At 44.9% G+C, this 27,777-nt stretch overlaps 1 protein-coding gene across 1 annotated transcript in view; it reads left to right on the forward strand.

Moving 5' to 3' along the window:
* The first annotated feature begins 3,304 nt into the window (after positions 1-3,304).
* Positions 3,305-27,777, forward strand: part of TESK2 (testis associated actin remodelling kinase 2) — a 47,960-nt gene continuing 23,487 nt past the window's right edge. Inside the window, exons 1-4 of the mRNA XM_075320497.1 lie at positions 3,305-3,439; positions 10,746-11,044; positions 22,524-22,645; positions 27,302-27,350. Of these exons, the coding sequence (XP_075176612.1) occupies positions 10,832-11,044; positions 22,524-22,645; positions 27,302-27,350 (384 nt within the window). The 5' untranslated portion in view covers positions 3,305-3,439; positions 10,746-10,831. The remainder of the gene's footprint in view (positions 3,440-10,745; positions 11,045-22,523; positions 22,646-27,301; positions 27,351-27,777) is intronic.

A 27,777-nucleotide genomic window follows, 5' to 3' on the forward strand; every position in this document is an offset into this window, starting at 1 on the left:
TGTGATACTGTCTGCTGAGCCGTGTATCTAATCCTATCCTGTGTGATACTGTCTGCTGAGCTGTGTCTAATCCTCCCCTGTGTGATACTGACTGCTGAGCCGTGTATCTAATCCTATCCTGTGTGATACTGTCTGCTGAGCTGTGTATCTAATCTTGTCCTGTGTGATACTGTCTGCTGAGCTGTGTATCTAATCCTATCCTGTGTGATACTGTCTGCTGAGCTGTGTATCTAATCCTATCCTGTGTGATACTGTCAGCTGAGCTGTGTATCTAATCCTATCCTGTGTGATACTGTCTGCTGAGCTGTGTATATAATCCTGTGCTGTGTGATACTGTCTGCTGAGCTGTGTATCTAATCCTCTCCTGTGTGATACTGTGCTGAGCTGTGTATCTAATCCTCTCCTGTGTGATACTGTCTGCTGAGCTGTGTATCTAATCCTCTCCTGTGTGATACTGTCTGCTGAGCTGTGTATCTAATCCTCTCCTGTGTGATAGTGTGCTGAGCTGTGTATCTAATCCTCTCCTGTGTGATACTGACTGCTGAGCTGTGTATCTAATCCTCTCCTGTGTGATACTGTGCTGAGCTGTGTATCTAATTCTCTCCTGTGTGATACTGACTGCTGAGCTGTGTATCTAATCCTCTCCTGTGTGATACTGTCTGCTGAGCTGTGTATCTAATCCTCTCCTGTGTGATACTGTCTGCTGAGCTGTGTATCTAATCCTCTCCTGTGTGATACTGTCTGCTGAGCTGTGTATCTAATCCTATCCTGTGTGATACTGACTGCTGAGCTGTGTATCTAATCCTCTCCTGTGTGATACTGTGCTGAGCTGTGTATCTAATCCTCTCCTGTGTGATACTGACTGCTGAGCTGTGTATCTAATCCTCTCCTGTGTGATACTGTCTGCTGAGCCGTGTATCTAATCCTATCCTGTGTGATACTGTCTGCTGAGCTGTGTATCTAATCCTATCCTGTGTGATACTGTCTGCTGAGCTGTGTATCTAATCCTATCCTGTGATACTCTCTGCTGAGCTGTGTATCTAATTATATCCTGTGTGATACTGTCTGCTGAGCTGTGTATCTAATCCTATCCTGTGTGATACTGTCTGCTGAGCTGTGTATCTAATCCTCTCCTGTGTGATACTGACTGCTGAGCTGTGTATCTAATCCTCTCCTGTGTGATACTGTCTGCTGAGCTGTGTATCTAATCCTATCCTGTGTGATACTGTCTGCTGAGCTGTGTATCTAATCCCATCCTGTGTGATACTGTCTGCTGAGCTGTGTATCTAATCCTGTCCTGTGTGATACTGTCTGCTGAGCTGTGTATCTAATCCTCTCCTGTGTGATAGTCTGCTGAGCTGTGTATCTAATCCTCTCCTGTGTGATAGTCTGCTGAGCTGTGTATCTAATCCTGTCCTGTGTGATACTGTGTGCTGAGCTGTGTATCTAATCCTGTCCTGTGTGATACTGTCTGCTGAGCTGTGTATCTAATCCTGTCCTGTGTGATACTGTGTGCTGAGCTGTGTATCTAATCCTGTCCTGTGTGATACTGTCTGCTGAGCTGTGTATCTAATCCTATCCTGTGTGATACTGTCTGCTGAGCTGTGTATCTAATCCTCTCCTGTGTGATACTGACTGCTGAGCTGTGTATCTAATCCTCTCCTGTGTGATACTGTCTGCTGAGCTGTGTATCTAATCCTATCCTGTGTGATACTGTCTGCTGAGCTGTGTATCTAATCCCATCCTGTGTGATACTGTCTGCTGAGCTGTGTATCTAATCCTGTCCTGTGTGATACTGTCTGCTGAGCTGTGTATCTAATCCCATCCTGTGTGATACTGTCTGCTGAGCTGTGTATCTAATCCTCTCCTGTGTGATAGTCTGCTGAGCTGTGTATCTAATCCTCTCCTGTGTGATAGTCTGCTGAGCTGTGTATCTAATCCTGTCCTGTGTGATACTGTCTGCTGAGCTGTGTATCTAATCCTCTCCTGTGTGATACTGTCTGCTGAGCTGTGTATCTAATCCTCTCCTGTGTGATACTGTCTGCTGAGCCGTGTATCTAATCCTATCCTGTGTGATACTGTCTGCTGAGCTGTGTATCTAATCCTCTCCTGTGTGATACTGTCTGCTGAGCCGTGTATCTAATCCTCTCCTGTGTGATAGTCTGCTGAGCCGTGTATCTAATCCTCTCCTGTGTGATAGTCTGCTGAGCCGTGTATCTAATCCTCTCCTGTGTGATACTGTCTGCTGAGCCGTGTATCTAATCCTATCCTGTGTGATACTGTCTGCTGAGCTGCTGTATCTAATCCTCTCCTGTGTGATACTGTCTGCTGAGCCGTGTATCTAATCCTCTCCTGTGTGATACTGTCTGCTGAGCCGTGTATCTAATCCTCTCCTGTGTGATAGTCTGCTGAGCTGTGTATCTAATCCTGTCCTGTGTGATACTGTCTGCTGAGCTGTGTATCTAATCCTCTCCTGTGTGATACTGTCTGCTGAGCTGTGTATCTAATCCTCTCCTGTGTGATAGTCTGCTGAGCCGTGTGTATCTAATCCTCTCCTGTGTGATAGTCTGCTGAGCTGTGTATCTAATCCCATCCTGTGTGATACTGTCTGCTGAGCTGTGTATCTAATCCGATCCTGTATGATACTGTCTGCTGAGCTGAGTATCTAATCCTATTCTGTGTGATACTGTCTGCTGAGCTGTGTATCTAATCCGATCCTGTGTGATACATTCTGAGCGATCCTCGTGTCCGCCATGTTTTGTACACTCCTCCCTCAGGGCCATGTCCTGTGAGTGGAATAGACCGGACAGTGGTGCGGAGCCCAGGCTGGCAATGGAATAAATCACGGCTCGTCCCGCACAGAACCCGGGTAGAACTGTGGCAGTGAAGCATCTGCACGACTGTCAACACCACTACACTGGTCACTTCCGATTTGTCAGATAGGCTGTCAATCATTTATAACGTTCAATTAGTGGCTCACTATTGCCTGGTAGGCTACGCCCCCTGAAGTTATAGACCAATCTCAAGAGAGAAACATCCTGTCCGCAAAACTATTTACCAACTTTGAGCTGCGACATGCGACCTCTCGCCTCCTATTGGTTGACAATTAACGGACCCTCCCCAACAGTACATGCTTTTTATTTGACAATATGGCTGTCACTCAGTAAATAGTCAGCCAATGAAAAAACAGCTTCAGTGAGGGAGACGGGGTATGCGAAAATCACGATTAGTGATTGGATGAAATTGTTTCATGTCACTCACGCTCTGGCGAACGTAGATTGGATGGTAAAGGAAAGGTGGGCGGGCTAAACGGAAGGGTTCCGCCCCCCGTTGGAGCTGCGCTGGTTCGCGGCGGAGTCTCCGCTGAGAGATCTACACTGGCGGAGATGGCGGCCGGAGAGGAGCGCTGAGGGCTCCGTGCGCTCCGGGACCGAGCACGGTGAGTCCTGTGCCATGTACCGGCCTCCGCACCCGCGGACGTATCGAACCTATCACCCTCAATAGCGACCCCTAGTGCAGCTGCGAAATACAGCTCCGGGGGGCCACAGCCTCATATACAGCGAGAGATACACACAGTACACATATACACATATACACACATACAGTATACCTATATACACACACAGTACACAGACACACAGTACACAGACACACACACAGTACACCTATATACACACACAGTACACCTATATACACACACAGTACACAGACACACATACAGTACACCTATATACACACACAGTACACAGACACACACACAGTACACCTATATACACACACAGTACACCTATATACACACACAGTACACAGACACACATACAGTATACCTATATACACACACAGTACACATATACACACAGTACACCTATATACACACACAGTACACCTATATACACACACAGTACACAGACACACATACAGTACACCTATATACACACATACAGTACACCTATATACACACACAGTACACATATATACACACATACAGTACACCTATATACACACAGTACACATATACACACAGTACACATATACACACATACAGTACACCTATATACACACAGCAGGGCTGTGGAGTCGGAGTCGGAGTCGTGGAGTCGGAGTCGGAGCTCATTTTGGTGGAGTCGGAGTCGGAGTCGGTATAAAATGCACCGACTCCGACTCCTAAAATATATAATAAATTGGGGACAGGAGTGCAATGCAGAATGTGCTGAATATTTTACTAAATAATAACATTTAGTATAATGCTTATATTTAAGTGAAAAATTTATTGTAGTATAATGTGAACATCAGACATTTAATTGTTTTTATGATACAATAATCAAGATATTTGGATAGAACATAAAATATTTATTGGAATACAACTTTAGAACACAAAAAACTAATAAATTGTAAATATGTAATATTATATATATATATACACAGTGTATATACACACACACAAGATATATATGTAATCTACTGTATATTACATAGTGTATTACATATTTACAATTTATTACAGTTTTTTGTGTTCTAAAGTTGTATTCCAATAAATATATTTTATGTTCTATCCAAATATCTTGATTATTGTATCATAAAAATTATTAAATGTCTGATGTTCACATACACATATTCATGTACTACAATAAATTTTTCACCTAACTATAAGCAATATATGTAGGAGTCGGAGCCGGAGCCGGAGTCGGAGCCGGAGTCGGAGTCGGTGCAAGAGAATTTGAGGAGTCGGAGTCGGAGTCGAAGGTTTGGCTTACCGACTCCACAGCCCTGACACACAGTACACCTATACGCACACACAGTATACATATACACACATACAGTACACATATACACACACAGTACACATATACACACACAGTACACATATACACACACAGTACACATATACACACACATACAGTACACCTATATACACAGTACACCTATATACACACACACAGTACACATATACACACACATACAGTACACCTATATACACACAGTACACATATACACACAGTACACATATACACACATACAGTACACCTATATACACACAGTACACCTATATGCACACACAGTATACATATACACACATACAGTACACCTATATACACACAGTACACATATACACACATACAGTACACCTATATACACACAGTACACCTATACGCACACACAGTATACATATACACACATACAGTACACCTATATACACACAGTACACATATACACACATACAGTATACCTATATACACACAGTACACCTATACGCACACATACAGTACACCTATTCGCACACATACAGTATACATACACACAGTACACATATACACACAGTACACCTATATGCACATACAGTATACCTATATACACACAGTACACCTATACGCACATACAGTATACCTATATACACACAGTACACCTATACGCACATACAGTATACCTATATACACACAGTACACCTATACGCACACATACAGTATACCTATATACACACAGTACACCTATATACACACAGTACACATATACTCAGTACACATATATACAGCGAGAGATACACACAGTACACATATACACACATACAGTATACCTATATACACACAGTACACCTATATACACACAGTACACCTATATACACACAGTACACCTATATACACACAGTACACCTATACTCACACATACAGTACACCTATATACACACAGTACACCTATATACACACAGTACACCTATATACACACAGTACACCTATATACACATACAGTACACCTATATACACACAGTACACATATACTCAGTATACACACAGTACACCAATATACACACAGTACACATATACTCAGTATACACACAGTACACCTATATACACACAGTACACCTATATACACACAGTACACCTATATGCACACAGTACACCTATATGCACACAGTACACCTATATGCACACAGTACACCTATATGCACACAGTACACCTATATGCACACAGTACACCTATATGCACACAGTACACCTATATGCACACAGTACACCTATATGCACACAGTACACCTATATGCACACAGTACACCTATATGCACACAGTACACCTATATGCACACAGTACACCTATATGCACACAGTACACCTATATGCACACAGTACACCTATATGCACACAGTACACCTATATGCACACAGTACACATATACTCAGTACACATATATACACATACAGTACACATATATACACACAGTACACATATACTCAGTATACACACCATACACATATATACTACACGCAGTACACATATATATACTACACGCAGTACACATATATATACTACACGCAGTACACATATATACTACACGCAGTACACATATATACACACACACATACAGTACACCTATTACACATATACTCAGTACACATACACAGTACTCATATACTCACACACAGTACACATTTACACATACAGTACACATTTATACACACAGTACACATTTATACACACAGTACACATTTATACACACAGTACACATTTATACACCCAGTACACATTTATACACACAGTACACATATATACACACAGTACACATATATATATACACACACACATACAGTACACCTATTACACATATACTCAGTACACATACACAGTACTCATATACTCACACATACAGTACACATTTATACACACAGTACACATTTATACACACAGTACACATTTATACACACAGTACACATTTATACACACAGTACACATATATACACACAGTACACATATATACACACAGTACACATATATACACACAGTACACATATACTCAGTATACACACACAGTACACATATATACACACACACATGCGGTACACATACTCAGTACTCATATACTCACACATACAGTACACATATATACACACAGTACACATGTACTCAGTATACACACAGAACACATACTCACACACAGTACACATATACACACAGTACACATATACACACAGTACACATATACACACAGTACACATACACACAGTACACATACACACAGTACACATACACACAGTGCACTTAGTACACATATACACACACATACAATACACATATACACACACAGTACACATATACTCACACATAGAGTACACCTATATAAACACAAAAAGTACACCTGCAGTACACACATACACACAGTACACATATATATATATATACACATACAGTACACACATATACACAGTACACATACACAGTACACATATACTCACACATATAGTACACATTTACTCACACATATAGTACACATATATATACACAGTACACATATATTCAGTACACATACACAGTACACATACTCACACACATATAGTACACATATATACATACAGTACACACATATATACACACAGTACACATGATATACTCACACATACAGTACACATATATACATACAGTACACATACTCATACACACAGTACACATATATACATACAGTATACATATACACACACAGTAGACATATGTACACACACACACCCAGAATACGTATACACACAGTACACATACACACAGTACACACATTTTATTTATATATATATATATATATATATATATTACAGTATACATACACACACACATATATATATATATATATTACAGTATAGACACACACACTAACACACAGTATACACTACACACAAATATACACACATAAAAATCTACACATATATACACACAGTACACACATATCTATACACACATAGTACACATATATACACAAACGTATATGTACACACTCATATACATACATATATATATACATGCACATACTGATATATACGGTATACACCGCGCTTATCACCCACGCTGAACTCCTCTTCACGAATGTGCTTACTGAGGAAGGTCTACGGACCGAAAACGTTTTGTTGTTGTTATGCACATTAAATAAATCACACGTTGCAGCCAATCTTGGGAGTGCCTTGTATTCTTCTATTGACAAAAGGCCTTGGAACCTGAAGCGCACCCCTACATCTATTATCATCAGCACAGAGGAAGTGCCATTTACTTCTTGTTACCCTGATGACCTGGCATCCTTTTTTTTTTTGACACCTGAAATAGCGGCCAAGTGTTGAATGTGGTTTCAAAGGTGCAGAGTCCAACTCTTCCCAAACCATCTGAATTGGGCCGAGGTCGTGTCCCCTGACGCTGCCTCCATCCCTCTCATTCCTGATCACATTGGCCTTACACAGTGCAAGACTCGAGGGGACTCGCCCCAGTTCAGATGGTTTGGGATTAATTGGACTCAGAGTCCCCCAAAATATTACCAATAAAAACCAACTCGTCCTGCAAAAATACAAGCCCCCACTGTGGTCTGTCAATGGAAATATAGGGGGATTTCATGTTAAGGTCAGGAAAAGCGACATGCCCCCCCCACCCCACCCCTCCAGACAAAGAGACAAAGATTTGTTTTAAAAGTCAAATAATCCTATAAAGTTCTGGGAAAGACCTTTTTGTTAAAATGTTCCCCACATTCCTGGATTCATTTTTTGAGGGGTCCTGTTTCCAAAATAGTTTCACTGGCAGGGTGGGCTTTTCTTTTTTTTGTGACTTCTCAGTGGCTCCGAAATCTGTTCCAGACAAACTTGTGCTCCAGAAATCAAGTAACCCTCCTTTTTTTTCCCGAACCTGGCCGCGTACCCAAACAGCAGTTTTCAACCACCTATGGGGTATCGCTGTGTTTGTGAGAAATGTCATATCCAATCGTAGGGTCCATTTTTTCCAGTTATGTGAAATTGAAATGTTTGGGTGGGAAAAATTCTAGATTTCTTTCCCTTCCATTCCACTTGACGCTGATTCCTATTGATTTAAGGGGGTAAAAAGTCGAACTGAAAATTCTAAATGTTTCTGCATTTTCAGCGAATGCCGGATATTTTTATTAAACCATTGCAAAATATATCAACCAAAATTTACAACTAGCGTAAAGTACAACAGGTCATAAAAAAAAAAAGATCTCCGAATTCCTAGAAACTTTCCGGAGTTATTGCCACATAAAAGTGACACGTCAGATTTGATAAATTGGGGTTTGGTCACTAAGGTCAAAATTGGCTCCCGTCACTAAGAGGGTACGGTTTATTGATGTCAGGCTGGGCACCGTCCCTTTAACACACCGTCCTGCATTTGGATGGTGCCCGTGCTGGGTGCATGCCGCGGGGACCTTGTAAATGAAATGCTTCGTGCCCTATGATCCCTCTTACTGATAATCGCACTGTCGTGTAATGTGACCTATTGTACCGGCGTCTGCCGTACCCAGAACAACACCCCTTTAATCAACAAACCGTGGATTCAGCAGAACCAGCGAATCTTGCAGCGCCCTCCTATACTAAGTACATGGGGTTGTTCTAGATTTGGTGGCATTTCCCGTTAGGCTATGTGCGCACTTGAAGTTTTCGTGGCGTTTTGGCACGTTTTTCGGGTGCGTTTTTGGACTCAAAACTGCGTGACTTTTCTTCCCCAGCAAAGTCTATGAATTTTCATTGTTGTTGTCCGCACACAACCTTTTTTTTTTTTTTTTAGCTGCGTTTTTGAGCTAAAAAAAAAAAATGGACATGTAAATTCTTTCCTGCGTTTTATTGCGTTTTTCACCCACGCAATGCATTGGAAAAACGCAGCCAAAAACGCACAAACATGCGGTAAAACGCGGTGCTTTTTTTTGCGGCCAAAAACACAGCAGTTTTGGATAAGTGCAAAAACGTCTAGTGCGCACATAGCCTTAAAGAGTGCGGTACGCTGCCCTCCTGCATCTGGAGGACTACAAGTCTAAGCATGCCCAGTAGCTCTTCATCGAAGCCCTTGCCATATCTGATCACTGTACAAATTATTTTTCTGTTTTAATCAATTCCCCTAAAGGTTAATGAGTGCGCGGGCGCTGGAGCCCATCGTCACGGCGCGGTGGAGGAGCGCGCTGGCTGTTGGCTCTAATCATTCGTCCCCTGAGGTCGCCGCTCGTACAAGACGCGTTTCATAAAGTCGCTCGGAGTTGATTTGTTTTCCTGTTTTGCAGCTGGGAAAACGCTTTTTATGTCAAATCCCAGGATCCCTTCCCAGTCATCTGTCCGTACGGCGTCGCTCACCGCCGGCTCCTGAAAATGGCTTTACCGGTTACGTTTCCTTTAAAGACCGGAATTTTCTTTTATCATTGTCAAGATTTATAGTCTCCTCCAGAGCTGCAGTCACTGGATATATAAAGAACAAAGTTAAAATAAAAGTTCTGAAACTTTCTATTCGACTTTTTATTTTATCACTATGTTTATGTTTTCTGCTTGCTTTCATTGAATGGAATTATTTGTTTGTTTACATCCATAAGATTAAAACTGGTCATAACCAAAACAGCTGAGGGTTTGTTACCGTTGTGTTCAATCCAGACAATGCTGGGCTGTCAGCTGGTCAAGGTTGTCTGCACTGATACACTGTAACAAACGATCAGAAAGGGAGAAAGATCTGTGCTACTGATGTGTTCAGCTCACTGAGGATGGAGCATTGTAACAAACACTCAGCTGTGAGACGGATCTGTGTACATTGTCAGCCAATAGATAAAAAAAGGTCATATTTATTGACAGCAAGCAGAGATATTGAAAATGGTTGGAAATTAAATTGCAGAATATAATAAATGTTTGTTACTTTGTAATGTCATTTGCTCATTTTTTGCATCCACATTGTGCCGCATTTTTTTTCGCCGCCTCTGACGCTCTTCCGTTGGCTCAGGTTAACGTCATTCCGCGTTGTTTTTTTTAGCACTTGATGAACGCCGCCCAGCCCGACTCCAGGACGCCCTAAAATGTGATCGTTCCTCTTCACATCCAGTCTTAACTCAGGGAACAATGGATCGGAATAAACGAAATTCGATCGCCGGATTCCCGCCTCGGTTGGACCGTATCGAGGATCCTGTCTTGGGTGAAGGCGGGATGGGTCAGCTGGGCAGAGTCTACTCCTCCTCCTACAACGCGCTCATCAGCGCCTTCTCCAGGCTGACGCGACTCGACGACTTCACCTGCGAGAAGATCGGATCTGGCTTCTTCTCCGAGGTCTTTAAGGTAATATTTGATGTGTATGCAATCGGTTTATTTAAAGGGAATTTGTCACCAGGTTTTTGCCACCTAACCCGAGAGCAGCATAATGTAGGGGCAGAGACCCTGATTCCAGCGATGTGTCACTTACTGGGCTGCTTAGTGTAATGTTGATAAAATCACTGTTTAATCAGCAGTAGCTTATCATTACAGGACTACCTGAAGTGCTGCATGTAGTCCAGCAAATTCATGAGCTCTGTATAACTGCTAGATCTGCAGTAGAGAAAACATTGATTTTATCAAAATAACAGCTCAGTAAGTGACACATCGCTGGAATCAGGGTCTCTGTCTCTACATTATGGTGCTCTCAGATGGGTGAACAAAAACCTAGTGACACATTCCCTTTAATTATCTAATAATATATTTTATTTCAGTGCTTTTAAGATCTCTGCATGAAAAAAATCTTGTTTATATCCAGTGGCAGAAACACCTCCTGACAATAATACGTGCGCGTTTCATCTCTGCAGTGTTATCAGATGCTTGTCTATATTGCTCCACTCCTTGCGGAGTCACCTTTCTTTTTCTCACTGTCAGTTGCTTGTGGTTTTCTAATCTTCTGTCCTTATTGTACTTTTATTATCTCTCCATGTACTGTCTTCCTGCAGTGCTTGTGTGAGCGAGCAGAGCTGCAGTATAAAGCATGGCGGATGGCCTGAGCAGCAGCTTGTGCCCATAATGTGATATAATGGGATTATTACAAGATAAGTAAAGCATAAGACCACGGCCTACGCTCCGTACAACGATGCCGTGCAGACGATGGCGGTGACTTCTGGGAAAGCTTTGGATCTTGTCGGTTTCTCTTTCTGTTTGCAGCAGGTTTTTTTTGTTTTTTTTTGCAGTGTTGTTCTGATCCTGGGAATGATTCTCTGCGGTTCAGTGTGATGTTTGTATTAATGGCTATGTAAACAATTACCGCATCACTGTGTGCACTTAAAGGGACCTTCAGCGTGCGCGACACATAGTATGGTGCGGTATAATAATGGCATAAAGTGAACATCTGGTAATCTGCAATCCCTAATCCGACTCTTGTTAAAGGGAACCTGTCATCAGAAATTTAGCTTGAAACCTAAAAGTTTCCCCCTCTGCAGCTCCTGGGCTGCATTCTAGCAGGTTCCTGTACTTTTTGTGGCCCCTTTTAAACCAAATTAAATACTTTATAAACTTGTACCTTTTGCTATGTAAATTTTGTAAATCGTCCATGGGGGCGGGCTCTCTGCTGACCGTTGCTGTTCCTCCAGCACATTGACGCCGTCCCCCCACACTCCATTTCATCCATCAGGACGCCGCCCACTGCGCCCGAGGTGCCGCCCACTGCGCCCGAGGTGCCGCCCACTGCGCCCGAGGTGCCGCCCACGCCAGGATCGCTGGTGACGTGTGTCACAAGCACGAGATTATGGGTGGCGCTGTGATTGCATCGCAAGTGCCCGCCCATAATCTCGTGGACGCGCTTTCCCCCACTGCCTCCAGCTTTCTGCGCAAGCGCTCGCCATCCAAATGACCCGACGTCACCTCCTTCCCATCTTACCCTACAGCAGGGCAAGATGGGAAAGAGGTGACGTCGGGTCATCTGGCCAGCAAGCGCTTGCGCAGAACGCTGGAGGGGAAAGTGCGGTCACGAGGTTATGGGCGGCACTTGCTGATGACACTCACAGCGCCGCCCATAACCTCGAGCCTGCGCAAAACGTCATCAGCGGTCACACGTGCACACAGTGCACAGTCCCGCTACAGTCGCACAGCGCATGCGCGGGACCACGGGCGCCCAGGTGCGGCGTCCTAAGATATGAAATACAGCGTTGGGGGGCGGCGTAAATCTGCTGGAGGAACAGCAACGGTCACGAGAGAGCCCGCCCCCATGGACGATTTACAAAATTTACATAGCAAAAGGTACAAGTTTATAAAGTATTTTATTTGGTTTAAAAGTGGCCACAAAACGTACAGGAACCTGCTAGAATCAGCCCAGGAGCTGCAGAGGGGGAAGCTTTTAGGTTTCAAGCTAAATTTCTGATGACAGGTTCCCTTTTAAAAAAAAAAAATAGATCTGTATACCGGATTATCAGGTGTCAGGAATTTTATCGAAATTGTTTTCCTTTAAGGGTCACTGACCACCATAGAAATGATAGGAGACTTAGCGTTAGGGGGGCTCGTATTTGTCACTATTTTGCAGATTTTATCTGTCCTGGTGCGGGGAGCTTCAGATATTTGGACGCATGGATGTGATCTAAAATAGTGATCGTTATTTTCTTTTGTGATTTATCCCATTAAAGAACATAGCAGTCAACCCCCTCCTTAGCCTATAATGGCTGATAACAGGGAGCAATAGAATGATGGGCACTTGTCACCTTTCACCAGGCTGAGATGGCTGATAAAAGAAAGCAGTAGATTGTATCAAATTGCAAAACTTCTGATGTCCAGCATCTTTTGCAGTATCTCCGGATTCTTGTCTCTTTGCAGAGATGTAGCAGAGCTCGGCACCTGCTGCAGCATATTGCGCATACGCTGCCAACCTGTGTAGGATGATGCTGAGCTATATATATACAGATATGATTAATTTAATCTTTTTTTTTGTTATATATTTAAAGCCAACCGTTGTTGGGCATTCTCAGTTGCCATGGTGATTGACGGCAGATCCTTTTATATAATCACCTGCAATGTCTCATTTCTTTCCCCACAATCTTGTCTCCACGCTTTATGGATGATTTGAGGATAATGCTGGATGAATGACAGATTTATCAACAGGTTGTTGGAAATGGCACTAGTTGCTCTGAATTTAATAAAATTTGCTATAAAGGGAACCTGTCAGGTGCAATATGCAGTGAGAACACCACGAGCAGTTCTGGATGTATATTGCTAATCCCTGCCTAACCGTCCCTGTAGCATAGCTAAAGAGATCTTTATAAAAAGTATTTCTAAAGATCTTTTATCGTATGCTAATGAGCGCAGGGACTAGTCCCCTGGGCGTTGCGTCCCTTGCTAGTCACTATGCCCCTGTGGGTGTGATATCATGCTAATGAATACAAGGCATCAGAGGATCTCGCTCGCTGCCATCGCTGCCCGATGCTGGATTTCGGCTCGGTTCGCATGACCCTGGAGTTTGGGTCATGCGGACCATGAAGCCGGGTGTACGCGTCCTGGCTTCAAATTGAAGTTGTGTGCATGGCTGAAACTCTGGGGTCATACGCACTGAGCCAAAATCCAGTGTCTGGCAGCGATGGCAGCGGAGAGGTGAGTGATATCATCCTGTGACGCTGCGCGTTCATTAGCATGTTAGCACGTCCACTGGGGCATACTGACATGCTAATGGGGGCAACTAGCAAGGGAAGCAACGCCCAGGGGACTAGTCCCCGTGCTCATTAGCATATGATAAAAGATCTTTAGAAATACTTTTTCTAAAGATCTCTTTATCTATGCTAGTGTATACAGGGAGGGTTAGGTAGAGATTAGCAATATGTTCCCAGAACTGCTTGTGGTCCTGGGTGCATATTGGACCTGACAGGTTCCCTTTAATTGTTGCTATTTTTTTTGCAATATGGACAGGTTCCCTGCCCGACATCCACTGCAGATGTGTGGAGCAGGCTCTGGAGCTGTGCCTGCAACACGTGCTGTAAATGCCGGCTGTGTTATACTGTCGGCATCTGCCTGCAATGTCTGGAGAAAGTTTCAGTTGCTGCCATTTATTTAAAAGCCTCTGTCAATCTCTGATGGTGGCTTGGTTGCTGTACGTGCACAGGCTCCCTTCAGCCCCCTAGATATGTGGCTGCGTTATGCTGTAGGGATGCCATAGCAGTTTGGGGTCTACTGACTCTGCATTCAGTGACGACGTTCCCATTACTGAGATAGGAGATGGCAGTTGGTGCTGATGAGATTCTATGTAGATTGAGAAGGGAGGAGCTAGAGGCAGAGCTCCGCCCCTTCATAGAATCTCATCTGCACCAACTGCAATCTCAGTAATGGGAAAGTCTTCACAAATACAGATTTTACCTCAGAATTGAGATTTTTGATAATGACTGATCAATTCTGGCAGATAAATAGATTTCTCTGATAAGATATATTATAATGTTGCTTATTTTCTTGTGCACTATTGATTTATGAAATAAAAATTAAAATGCCGGTTACACTTTAACCTGCATAGTAAACTCCATAAAGCAGAATAATATTGAAGCTCAGAAAAGCAGTTTTTTTGGGCGCCACTTCTCCCCCATGAGCGGTACCCAGCTGGAAACCTGTCAGCCCGAGTGACCAGATCAGTATTTGGTGATCACAATGCCACTCCCTCAGCCTGACAGGATCTCTGCTGTGTCTCGAGCAGTATTTCTTCAGGCACCCATCCTAAGACTGGGTGCAGCCTAAAATATGTGACTGTACACATTTTTGACTGCTTTTCAGAGAACCCCTTTAAGGATTTAACAGTACCAATGCCAATGGCAACCAATCACAGCGCAGCTTTCAATTTTCCACGGCTGTTTCTGAAATGAAAGCTGCTCTGTGATTGGTTGCTAAGGGCAGCAGACATAAGGAGGCCCGGGTCATGTCCGGTGCACAGACGTCTTCTCCGGGGGCTCGGATTTGTTCCGCTCCGTCTGTGTCCGGTGGGATGTGGGTTTTTCAGCCGCTCGTCTCCTCTTTGATCTTTTATTTTGAGCCGCAGCGGAGTTGATTATTACGGGCTGTCTTTAGTTACCGTGCCGCTAGCATCTGTGATTTGCGTGCCGGGCTGCCACCGTGTAATTACCTCTCCTGTCAGGGCAGGTTCCGCCATGTCTGTGTGATAGGAGCTCAGCCACTTTACATGACAAGATTAAATGCTCAGTGAACTGCAGGGGAACCCACAGCTGCCGGAGGACCACAAGTCCCAGAGTGACCGGAATGATCAACACATACATTTAGGAGTTAACAGTCACATTTAGTAATTTCTTGCTAATGGGTTTTGGAGGGCAGAGTGTGAGCGGTTCTCTTTTTCAGTTGTCAATAAAGTTTGTCATATTCAGGCATAGTTTGAGTCTGTAGCAACCAATCAGAGTACTGCTTTCAGTTTCTCTCATAGCAACCAATCGGAACCCTGCTTTCTTTTGCCAACATGTTCTGGAGGAATGAAAGCCAAAAGCTGATTGGTTGCTATGGGAAACCTCTACCCTTGGTCGGGGGCTACATGTTAGGCCTAAAACACACTTCCACAAAAAAAACGTACGTGTCTTACGGTCCGTTTTTCGGGTCCGTGTTCCGTTTTTTAGGGGCGTTTCTCCGGTACGTATGGCATCCGTGTGATGGCGTATGCGAGCCGTGTGTGCGTGTGGAATGTCCGTATTGACATAAAATACGTACGTGTGCTGTCCGTGTGCTGTCCGTTTTTAAAGGCCCGCATTCTTACTCAATTAACGATTTTAATCATTCATCATGAGATCCTGGTGCTGTTGTTTGCTTTCTATTGACCTGATAGATTGGACACAAGTGTTTCAGATTTTGTGATGTAAAACGGACACGGACGATACGTGCTGAACACGGACATACTCTGTGTGCGGTCCATGCAGGCACGGACCCATAGACTAAAGCGGATCCGTGCCTGCGTGCTGCCGGCCAAAAACGGACATGTCGTCCGTGTAGAAAAGCGCACACACGTACTTACCACACGGACACACGTTCCGTGTGATTTTACGTGTGTGTGCCATCTACCATTGAATAACATGGGTCTCCGTGTCTCCGGTACGTGCAAATACGTACCGCACACGTACAAAAAAAAAAAACGGATGTGTGTTGCGGGTCTTGGACAATATGGCTGCCAGTGAACGGCATGGATATCAGAAAGTATGGCTCGTCAGCAGGGGACTGGTTAGTGTCGCAGCTTATGACTCTCCAGTATTGTTTTTTTGCATCGGTTGTGTAGTAGAGAGAGGTGCAGAGTATTACACACTTTTTATTCTCCAGTCTGAGCAGTTCTCCGGCAGATGGTGGACTTTCCATTAGAGAAATAGGATTAGATGTGAAGTTTGTGTTTGTTTACAATTGGGATCATGGGAGAAGTCACATGAAGGGTCCTGTAGTCAAGTAAAAGTATAAAAAGCATTGATGAGCTATCCCGGCCCTCCAGAGATCAGTATTCTAACATCCCAAATCCAGAACTGGACCCCTGCATTATATTATCCGAAACAGGGGACCCCTGCATTATATTATCCGAAACAGGGGACCCCTGCATTATATCATCCATAACGAGGGACCACTGCATTATATCATTCAGAACGGTGGACCCCTGCATTACATCATCCGGAACAGGGGACCCCTGCATTATATCATCCAGAACGGGGGACCACTGCATTATATTATCTGGAACAGGGGACCCCTGCGTTATATCATCCATAACGGGGGACCACTGCATTATATCATCCAGAACGGGACCCGACCCCTGCATTATATCATCCATAATGAGGGATCTCTGCATTATATCATCCAGAACGGGGGACCCCTGCATTATATCATCCAGAACGGTGGACCCCTGCATTACATCATCCGGAACAGGGGACCCCTGCATTATATCATCCAGAACGGGGGACCACTGCATTATATCATCCAGAATGGGGGACCCCTGCATTATATCATCCATAACGAGGGATCTCTGCATTATATCATTCAGAACGGGGGACCCCTGCATTACATCATCCGGAACAGGGGACCCCTGCATTATATCATCCATAACGGGGGACCCCTGCATTATATCATCCAGAACGGGGGACCCCTGCATTATATCATCCAGAACGGGGGACCCCTGCATTATATCATCCAGAACGGGGGACCCCTGCATTATATCATCCAGAACGGGGGACCCCTGCATTATATCATCCAGAACGGGACCCGACCCCTGCATTATATCATCCATAATGAGGGATCTCTGCATTATATCGTCCAGAACGGGGGACCCCTGCATTATATCATCCAGAACGGTGGACCCCTGCATTACATCATCCGGAACGGTGGACCCCTGCATTACATCATCCGGAACGGTGGACCCCTGCATTACATCATCCGGAACGGTGGACCCCTGCATTACATCATCCGGAACGGTGGACCCCTGCATTACATCATCCGGAACGGTGGACCCCTGCATTACATCATCCGGAACGGTGGACCCCTGCATTACATCATCCGGAACGGTGGACCCCTGCATTACATCATCCGGAACGGTGGACCCCTGCATTACATCATCCGGAACGGTGGACCCCTGCATTACATCATCCGGAACGGTGGACCCCTGCATTACATCATCCGGAACAGGGGACCCCTGCATTATATCATCCAGAATGGGGGACCACTGCATTATATCATCCATAACGGGACCCGACCCCTGCATTATATCATCCAGAACGGGGGACCACTGCATTATATCATCCAGAACGGGGGACCACTGCATTATATCATCCAGAACGGGACCCGACCCCTGCATTATATTATCCGGAACAGGCGACCCCTGCATTATATCATCCATAACGGGGGACCCCTGCATTACATTATCCATAACGGGGACCCCTGCATTATATCCTCCATAACGGGGACCCCTGCATTATATCCTCCATAACGGGGACCCCTGAATTACAGTTAGGTCCAGAAATATTTGGACAGTGACACAAGTTTTGTTATTTTAGCTGTTTACAAAAACATGTTCAGAAATACAATTATATATATAATATGGGCTGAAAGTGCACACTCCCAGCTGCAATATGAGAGTTTTCACATCCAAATCAGAGAAAGGGTTTAGGAATCATAGCTCTGTAATGCATAGCCTCCTCTTTTTCAAGGGACCAAAAGTAATTGGACAAGGGACTCTAAGGGCTGCAATTAATTCTGAAGGCGTCTCCCTCGTTAACCTGTAACCAATGAAGTAGTTAAAAGGTCTGGGGTTGATTACAGGTGTGTGGTTTTGCATTTGGAAGCTGTTGCTGTGACCAGACAACATGCGGTCTAAGGAACTCTCAATTGAGGTGAAGCAGAACATCCTGAGGCTGAAAAAAAAGAAAAAATCCATCAGAGAGATAGCAGACATGCTTGGAGTAGCAAAATCAACAGTCGGGTACATTCTGAGAAAAAAGGAATTTACTGGTGAGCTTGGGAACTCAAAAAGGCCTGGGCGTCCACGGATGACAGCAGTGGTGGATGATCGCCGCATACTTTCTTTGGTGAAGAAGAACCCGTTCACAACATCAACTGAAGTCCAGAACACTCTCAGTGAAGTAGGTGTATCTGTCTCTAAGTCACCAGTAAAGAGAAGACTCCATGAAAGTAAATACAAAGGGTTCACATCTAGATGCAAACCATTCATCAATTCCAAAAATAGACAGGCCAGAGTTGAATTTGCTGAAAAACACCTCATGAAGCCAGCTCAGTTCTGGAAAAGTATTCTATGGACAGATGAGACCAAGATCAACCTGTACCAGAATGATGGGAAGAAAAAAGTTTGGAGAAGAAAGGGAACGGCACATGATCCAAGGCACACCACATCCTCTGTAAAACATGGTGGAGGCAACGTGATGGCATGGGCATGCATGGCTTTCAATGGCACTGGGTCACTTGTGTTTATTGATGACATAACAGCAGACAAGAGTAGCCGGATGAATTCTGAAGTGTACCGGGATATACTTTCAGCCCAGATTCAGCCAAATGCCGCAAAGTTGATCGGACGGCGCTTCATAGTACAGATGGACAATGACCCCAAGCATACAGCCAAAGCTACCCAGGAGTTCATGAGTGCAAAAAAGTGGAACATTCTGCAATGGCCAAGTCAATCACCAGATCTTAACCTAATTGAGCATGCATTTCACTTGCTCAAATCCAGACTTAAGACGGAAAGACCCACAAACAAGCAAGACCTGAAGGCTGTGGCTGTAAAGGCCTGGCAAAGCATTAAGAAGGAGGAAACCCAGCGGTTGATGATGTCCATGGGTTCCAGACTTAAGGCAGTGATTGCCTCCAAGGGATTCGCAACAAAATATTGAAACTAAAAATTTTTTTTTGGGTTTGGTTTATTTGTCCAATTACTTTTGACCTCCTAAAATGTGGAGTGTTTGTAAAGAAATGTGACAATTCCTACAATTTCTATCAGATATTTTTGCTCAAACCTTCAAATTAAACGTTACAATCTGCACTTGAATTCTGTTGTAGAGGTTTCATTTCAAATCCAATGTGGTGGTATGCAGAGCCCAACTCGCCAAAATTGTGTCACTGTCCAAATATTTCTGGACCTAACTGTATATCATCCATAACGAGGGATCTCTGCATTATATCATTCAGAACGGGGGACCCCTGCATTACATCATCCGGAACAGGGGACCCCTGCATTATATCATCCAGAACGGGGGACCACTGCATTATATCCTCCAGAACGGGGGACCACTGCATTATATCCTCCAGAACGGGGGACCCCTGCATTATATCCTCCAGAACGGGGGACCCCTGCATTATATCATCCAGAACGGGGGACCCCTGCATTATATCGTCCAGAACAGGGGACCCCTGCATTAGATCATGCAGGACGGGGGACCCCTGTATTATATCATCCAGAACGGGACCCGACCCCTGCATTATATCATCCAGAACAGGGGACCCCTGCATTATATCATCCATAATGAGGGATCTCTGCATTATATCATCCAGAACGGGGGACCCCTGCATTATATCATCCAGGACGGGGGACCACTGCATTATAGCATCTTTTATCCAGAACCTGATCACTATCCGCCCCGTGCTGAACACAATGCAACACTTTGAACACTTTGCAATCCCTATACTATTGGAACCGAATCAAACCACGACATGGTGCAGAGGGAAGAGTCCTATTGACTGGAACTTTTGTTGTAAAGTGGCCGCACGACGCTCACGGAGCTGCATATTGTGAGTGTAAGGAGCCTGACACAGATCAGCCAGGGGCTCCATGAGCTGCTACAATGTAGAGCCTGTATCCTGTGCAGATGAGGGGCCGCTGCCGACACATAAACAGTGTTTATTACTTTTATACATTTGACTATTTTCCATGATGTCATATGTGATAGTATTATCACGTCTAATATATAATGACAGGAGGCTCCTGTACGTACATGACTGGCCTCCTATCTGCGCAGTTGTGTCTTGTCCCGCAGGCTCATCCATCATCTGATTTCGGAGTGTGTTGGGCCGTGATGTCAGAGATTCGGGTGGAGCTTTGTCTATTGGAGTAACTAAGTGTCATACGTAATGTTCTCCGTGCATGTAAGGACTTATATAAGGGGCGGAGGTCAAAAGTTAGAAGTTCTAAAAAAAAATGGCAGCGGCTGTAAATCGGAGTTCAGCCATATTTTGGTGTGACAGCAGCGCCCCTCAGAGGTAAACGGATGCTGTTGATAAATCGGTGTAGATTGTTTTAGTTTCCTGTTCTCCGTCCACACGATTTTATTGCTTCTTATTCTCTATATATTATATTTAATCACTGATTTACTTGAGCCGGATCCACATTTCTTTAGACCTCCTGTAATGCATCGCAGCATGTTATGTCCCAACCCTGAACCTCACAACAGTTGGGTGAAAGGTTCTGTAGCCTGAGATGTAGCAGAATTGTGAGCGCAGCTCTGGCTGGATGTTTGTGCAATCCATTTTGTTTGCGCCATAAAAGCAAGAAGTGTGCAAGCACAATATCCTTAGACTTTATATGCTGAAGACAAGAAGCGTTACAATTTAATCGCATGATGTAACTATTTTGATATAGGTTTCATATGGATGGTGATGTCATTGAGTATGCCATGCACAATCCTCGCCTTCCTCGGTGCACTTTTTTGGTTACAGGTCTGGTCAATCCTCTGCATCGATGGGGGTGAAGCTTGGGTTTTTGCAGTGATTCCGCCTCTAGTTTCCGTAAGGATTTTGGGGCAGATAAAATCCTTAAAAGGCATGAACGTCCCTGAGATCACAGCGTGAGGACTCGGAGCAAAACGCATTAATGTTTCGTAATCCGTGTAACTTTCCTGTGCAAGAATGCCAAATCCAATCTCTTAAAGTGACAGGAAAGGTCACATAAGTATCGTGCAGGGATATACGTCTCTATACACTTCCCTGTACTGCAAGATGTGCACAAGCATTGAATATGTGAAATATAACCTGTATTATTGCTATAGAAACTACATATACTTATGAAATTAAGGTACTTAGCGCGTAAATTGGCCAATTTGAAGCCGAATACTAAAAATAATTTCCCCCTACTCACACATTATTGCATATTTTCCATGCAGAAATCAAGAAAAGCTGAGTGACTATCATTTTGTTTCTGCAAGAATAATCATAGGAAATCTGCTCAGCTTTCTAGGCAGGAGGACTGATGCCCCATATATTAAATATAATGTGACCCCTGACCTGGGTACTGCTATAAGGGACTATTATGTGCGGGATGTGTTGATATAAGCTGTCCCCTTCTCATTTGCCTTGGTTTTTTATTTTGCAGGTTCGTCACCGGACGTCCGACCAAGTTATGGCGCTGAAGATGAACAAGCTGAGCAGTAACCGAGCCAACATGCTGAAGGAGGTGCAGCTGATGAACCGCCTGTCACACCCCAATATACTGAGGTCAGTCCGGGCCGCTGCTGATTGATTGGTTTCACGTCTTATGCTCTAGCCATCATCACGCTGCATCCACGGTTCTGTTGTGTGAGCAGATCCTAAAGGGTGCTTTACACGCTGCGACATCGCTAGCGATCTCGTTAGCGATGTGACACGCCAGATCTCAGATGCGATCTGCCGAGATCGCACCTGTAACCGGCGATATAAAAATGACCTATGTGCGATCTCGGCAGATCGCATCTGCGATCTGGCGTGTCACAACGCTAACGAGATCGCTAGCGATGTCGCAGCGTGTAAAGCACCCTAAAGGCTATGTGCCCACAGGATTCTGTACCCCTGGATTTTGGCATGGAAAATCCACTGATTTTATCTGGATTTTCTAGATAAATTCACAGGTTCTAGCAAGTACAGACACTCCCCATTTTACCCTATGGGATTTGGGGAGTGCTGTATCAATTTTGCGGTATGTGCGGCTGCGGAAAATTCCCCGCAACTGCATGTCAATTATTCATGCGGAAATACCAGCCCTCCACTATGGAGATACAGGGCGGGAATTCCGCAGGAATTCTGCCCGAAATCCACACCGTTTCCGCAGGTTTACCGCAACAACTCTGCAGAAATACCGCAGCAATGGATAGCTGCGGATTCCGGGGAGCAGCTGTGGTAATCCGCGGGTACGTTGTCCTGTGGGCACATAGCCATCCTAACTGCTCGGCTGACGTTCCTTCATGCACTGTGCAGAGGCTATTTTTTTTTTTTGCATTAATTTATCTAATGTAGCATGCTTGGAGTAAATACTACACCTTCCGCAATGCCGCACAGCAAACCGGCCCCGCTAAAAGGTGGTAATGAGATTCCGTGATCAGCACTGGATCTATTGGATGGCAATATACTGGGATCTACAAGTCTATGGCGGACTGCGCGGCATTGAAGCCCGTGTTCCAGAGTTAGATGTGAGCGGGAGCCTGAGAGCCGGTGTTCTAGGTGTCACTGCAGCTGCTGTGCGGAAATACAGGATATAAAATATTATGGATAGATGTAACTTTTTGGCTGGACTGCTAAGTATATAGAGATGCTAGACCAGACACTGAGCAATATGTGGTTAGGTTATATTAGACCAAACTGCTCACCAGTATATGGAAATGTTCTAAACTTGGTTGCTGGTCAATGTATGGATAGCTTCTAGGCTGCTGGGAAATATACGGAGAGGTTCTAGACCAGACTTCTAGTTAATATATGGAGAGGGTCTAGACCAGACTGCTGGTTAGTATATGGAGAGGTCCAAAACCAGTCTACTAGTCTGCAAGTGGCGATCGTCTAGATTGTTGGTGGACATTTTGGAGATGTACTAGTACAGATTGCTGTTCTCTATGCAGAGCGATTGTAAGCGAGCATAGAGGAGGGTGCGGGTCAGTAAATGGAAGCGTGCGGGTCTGTAGGATGCGTGCGGGCCTGTAGGATGCGTGCGGGCCTGTAGGATGCGTGCGGGCCTGTAGGATGCGTGCGGGCCTGTAGGATGCGTGCGGGCCTGTAGGATGCGCGGCGGCCTGTAGGATGCGCGGCGGCCTGTAGGATGCGTGCGGGCCTGTAGGGTGCGTGTGGGCCTGTAGGGTGCGTGCGGGCCTGTAGGGTGCGCGCCGGCCTGTAGGGTGCGCGCCGGCCTGTAGGGTGCGCGCCGGCCTGTAGGGTGCGCGCCGGCCTGTAGGACCTCGTGGACCACCTGCCTGAGTAAGCAGCCTGGTTTTGTGCCTTTTTGGGATGCACAGGTCGGGGCACTTTGACGCCGGGCGCTGGTACTGGCACCTGGGACCTTTCTCTTTCTGTAACTGGATCTCCTTCGGATGTAACAGAATAAACAGAAGGCAATCTCATGCAGGCTCAGTGCAAACGAACAAAAGGCGCAAAACAATTTAGCAACTGTAACGGGGCGAGCCGCGGCCACAGGTATGGATCTGGGCGTGCGCCCGCCCGAGCAGCCTCTATTAACCCCTTCACGGCCCTGCAAGTCTCTCAGCTCAGGCCGGGTTGTTGTTGTTGGCGTCCTGCCCCTTGGCTCGGCTGGATGGGTTTTTGGCAGCTTTCAGCCATTTCTATTTATGCTGCGAGATCTCCTCATATTTGATGAGTCTCTCTCCAGCTTGAGTTGCAGTTACGCCGCGCGGCTTTTTACGAGGTATTTTTAGCAAGTAACATGTTTGGCGGGTGAGCTCATACCCCAGAGATCGCACCGCGGCTCCTGCTCCAGGGGTTGTTTTATGCAAAAAATAATTCATTAAAGTTCGATACTTTTGCACGTTTTTTTTTCAATGTTCCCTCCAAGTAACCTAAAACTATAAATGGATCCTCGCTGTGAAAACCGGTAATTTTGCGTGTTTCACGGCCGGCAGATTGGCTGGTGACATTGGCTAGCCATTACTGGATATGTCAGGTAATTATTCTCCAGCCGATCAGCCGGCTTTATTGACTGTAATATTGGATTTGACATCAGATTTATGAGTATTGACCAGTGCAGAAAGCAGTTCTGCAGATTTACAGCCTGTCACTTTAAGATGCATTCCCATCAGCAGCCCATAACGTGATTCTGGAAACATAGGATCGTGTGCCTGGGGTATAGGAGAGATGGCAATGCTCGGTGACAACCAATGTGGCTGCTATTATAGCTTTCATTGGGTTGTCAGACAGTTTTTGCACACGGTGGCAGATTTGCCTATTTGCTTGTATGGCTCTGCAGTGATGGTGAGACTTTGTAACGTTTCATTAGATCTGTGGGTGCAGATATATCCCCCAATATCTGGGGGGGGTCACATTCAGTCACCGGTCATGATATTAGCCTAATCAAGGTCTGACCCGACCGTCTGACACGGAGCGCTCTGCGGAGCGTAACATTAGAATGTCAGCCCTTTTAATGATTGGCAGCGCTCCAGCGGCGCAGCGCGGAGAATCCGGTTACCGTTTAGTGCGTTTGCAGATAAAGGTTTGATTTCCCTGAAATACTGATCATACAGGTGATGGATTCCTCCCTATTAATCACCCCACTTATATCGTTTCTTAACCCTTCGTTTTTTAAAACCTCATTCTTCTTTTGTGTGACTTTGACTGGTTAATACTATATTTAAAGGGCCGGTGTTATCAAAATATGAAAAATATAAATTGAAAAGTTCAGCAATTTTCTAATGTTTAATTTCTTCATCAGTTTTAAAGGGAAACCTCATTTATTTGCAGATACAGGGTTAATCTACAAGCAAATGTTTAAATCCTGAGTAGACTGCTTATTGGAGCAGCAGCTACAGAGTGAAATAGTTTTATTCTACCTGCAGCCGCTCTCTTAGGCCGGAGTCACACTTGGGAGAGACTTGCACGAGTCTCGCATCACATCACCCAGCACGGCCGCACGCTCTCTTGACAGGAACATCTCAGCTGCATAGAAATACATGCAGCCGACCCGCTCATGTCAGGAGAGCATGCAGCCGTGCCGGGTGATGCGATGTGAGACTTGCGCGAGTCTCTTGCAAGTGTGACTCCAGCCTTACAGTCATTGTGGCAGTGCAGGGTGATGCGATGCGAGACTCGTGCGAATCTCTCGCAAGCTAGTCTGTGAGTGTTCGGTAATCAGTCACTGCCACATTGATCATTGATTGACAGCCTTCTGTGTAGTGTGTGCATTCACAGAGAGCTGTCAATAATAGTGCTGGGGAGCGATTACAGCACACTCATACCGTAATCTCTCCCTGCACTGCCACAATGACTGGAAGCAAGCAGCTGCAGGGAGAATATATAGATTCATTTTCTCCCTATAGCTGCTGCTCTAATAACCGAGACAGTCTCTTTTGCAAAAAATGGACACTGATCATTTAAAAATTGATGCATGAATAGTATGTGAGGGTTTGTTACAATGTATCAGGGCGCACAATCCCATCCAAGACAACATACTATCAGGTATATTGCACAGCATGTGAACATAAATGTCTCCGTTTGCTGATAGCAGAAAGGAGATTGGTTTTGCTGTTCAGTTTACATCAGATTATATCTACTCTGGATACCTTGTACGGTCCAGCCTGTGAATGTCAAAATATTTGCATTCAATTGCAGCAAAAAGAGACAAATACAGGTCAGATGCATCAGTCCAGATTGGCTCGGGTGCATACATACCGGCGGATTATCATGAACAGGTGCTTCCCAATAATCACCCAGTGTAAACAGGTTACCGATCACCCTTAAGGATAAAGAAAACACTTGTTCGTCGGATGAAATGATTTTTAAGTTGACTCTTGACTGTGTATGCATACAGAACGATCTATTACCGATTGTCCTGTTCACATTGGATACGCGGTCGGTTCGTCTGGTCAGGATATTAAACGACCTCCAATCGGCTGATTCTGCAGCCAGCAATGGTCGGTGCAACATAAAGGCTGTGGAAGGGGAATGTGCAAAAGTGTTAATGAAGCCCAAAGTCTAGTATGAAGTTGCAGACGTTGTTACTGGAGGATGATGGGGCTTTATTATACTCAGATTGGAGACCTGCCCTTTTAAGCTGGAGATTTTGGGGTTGTATTTTTTTGTTGCGGTCTCCTCTGTGAGAGAGGACCACGTGCAATCATCTGTATACCCGCCTGCGGTCGCAGTCACTGCTGCTCTAATGCTCCTCTTTATTATCTCCTGCAGGTTTATGGGGGTCTGCGTCCACCAAGGGCAGTTACACGCGCTGACGGAGGTAAGACCCGGGGGCAGCTCGCACTGTTGTTGCAGTAATGTCAATCATTCCCAATGCTGCGGTCCCTTGTGAAATATCCGTTGGGTACGTTATATAACACTTCTGCTATTAACCCTTTCAGAGCTGTATTAATGAATACTGTATTATAGTCTGACACAATGTGTCAGTGCATTATTTGTCCAGTGAAGTGTCGGTCATTGTCCTGTCCCTCTACCCAAACTTCAGCTTGATCTTGTCCTGTTCGCACCTAAGTGGCAGCATCTCCTTATCCTGTGCACTCCAATGCTTGGGGTTTCAGCTTGTCTTTGTCCTGTCTACCCCCTTGTCCTGCATGTTAGGCTCTCGTGGTCCTGTCTACCCCCTTGTCCTTCGTGGCAGGGTCTCGTGGTCCTATCTAGCCCCACGTGGCAGCATCTCATGGTCCTGT

Source organism: Anomaloglossus baeobatrachus, chromosome 8, assembly GCF_048569485.1.
Source record: "Anomaloglossus baeobatrachus isolate aAnoBae1 chromosome 8, aAnoBae1.hap1, whole genome shotgun sequence".
Taxonomy (NCBI): Eukaryota; Metazoa; Chordata; class Amphibia; order Anura; family Aromobatidae; genus Anomaloglossus; species Anomaloglossus baeobatrachus.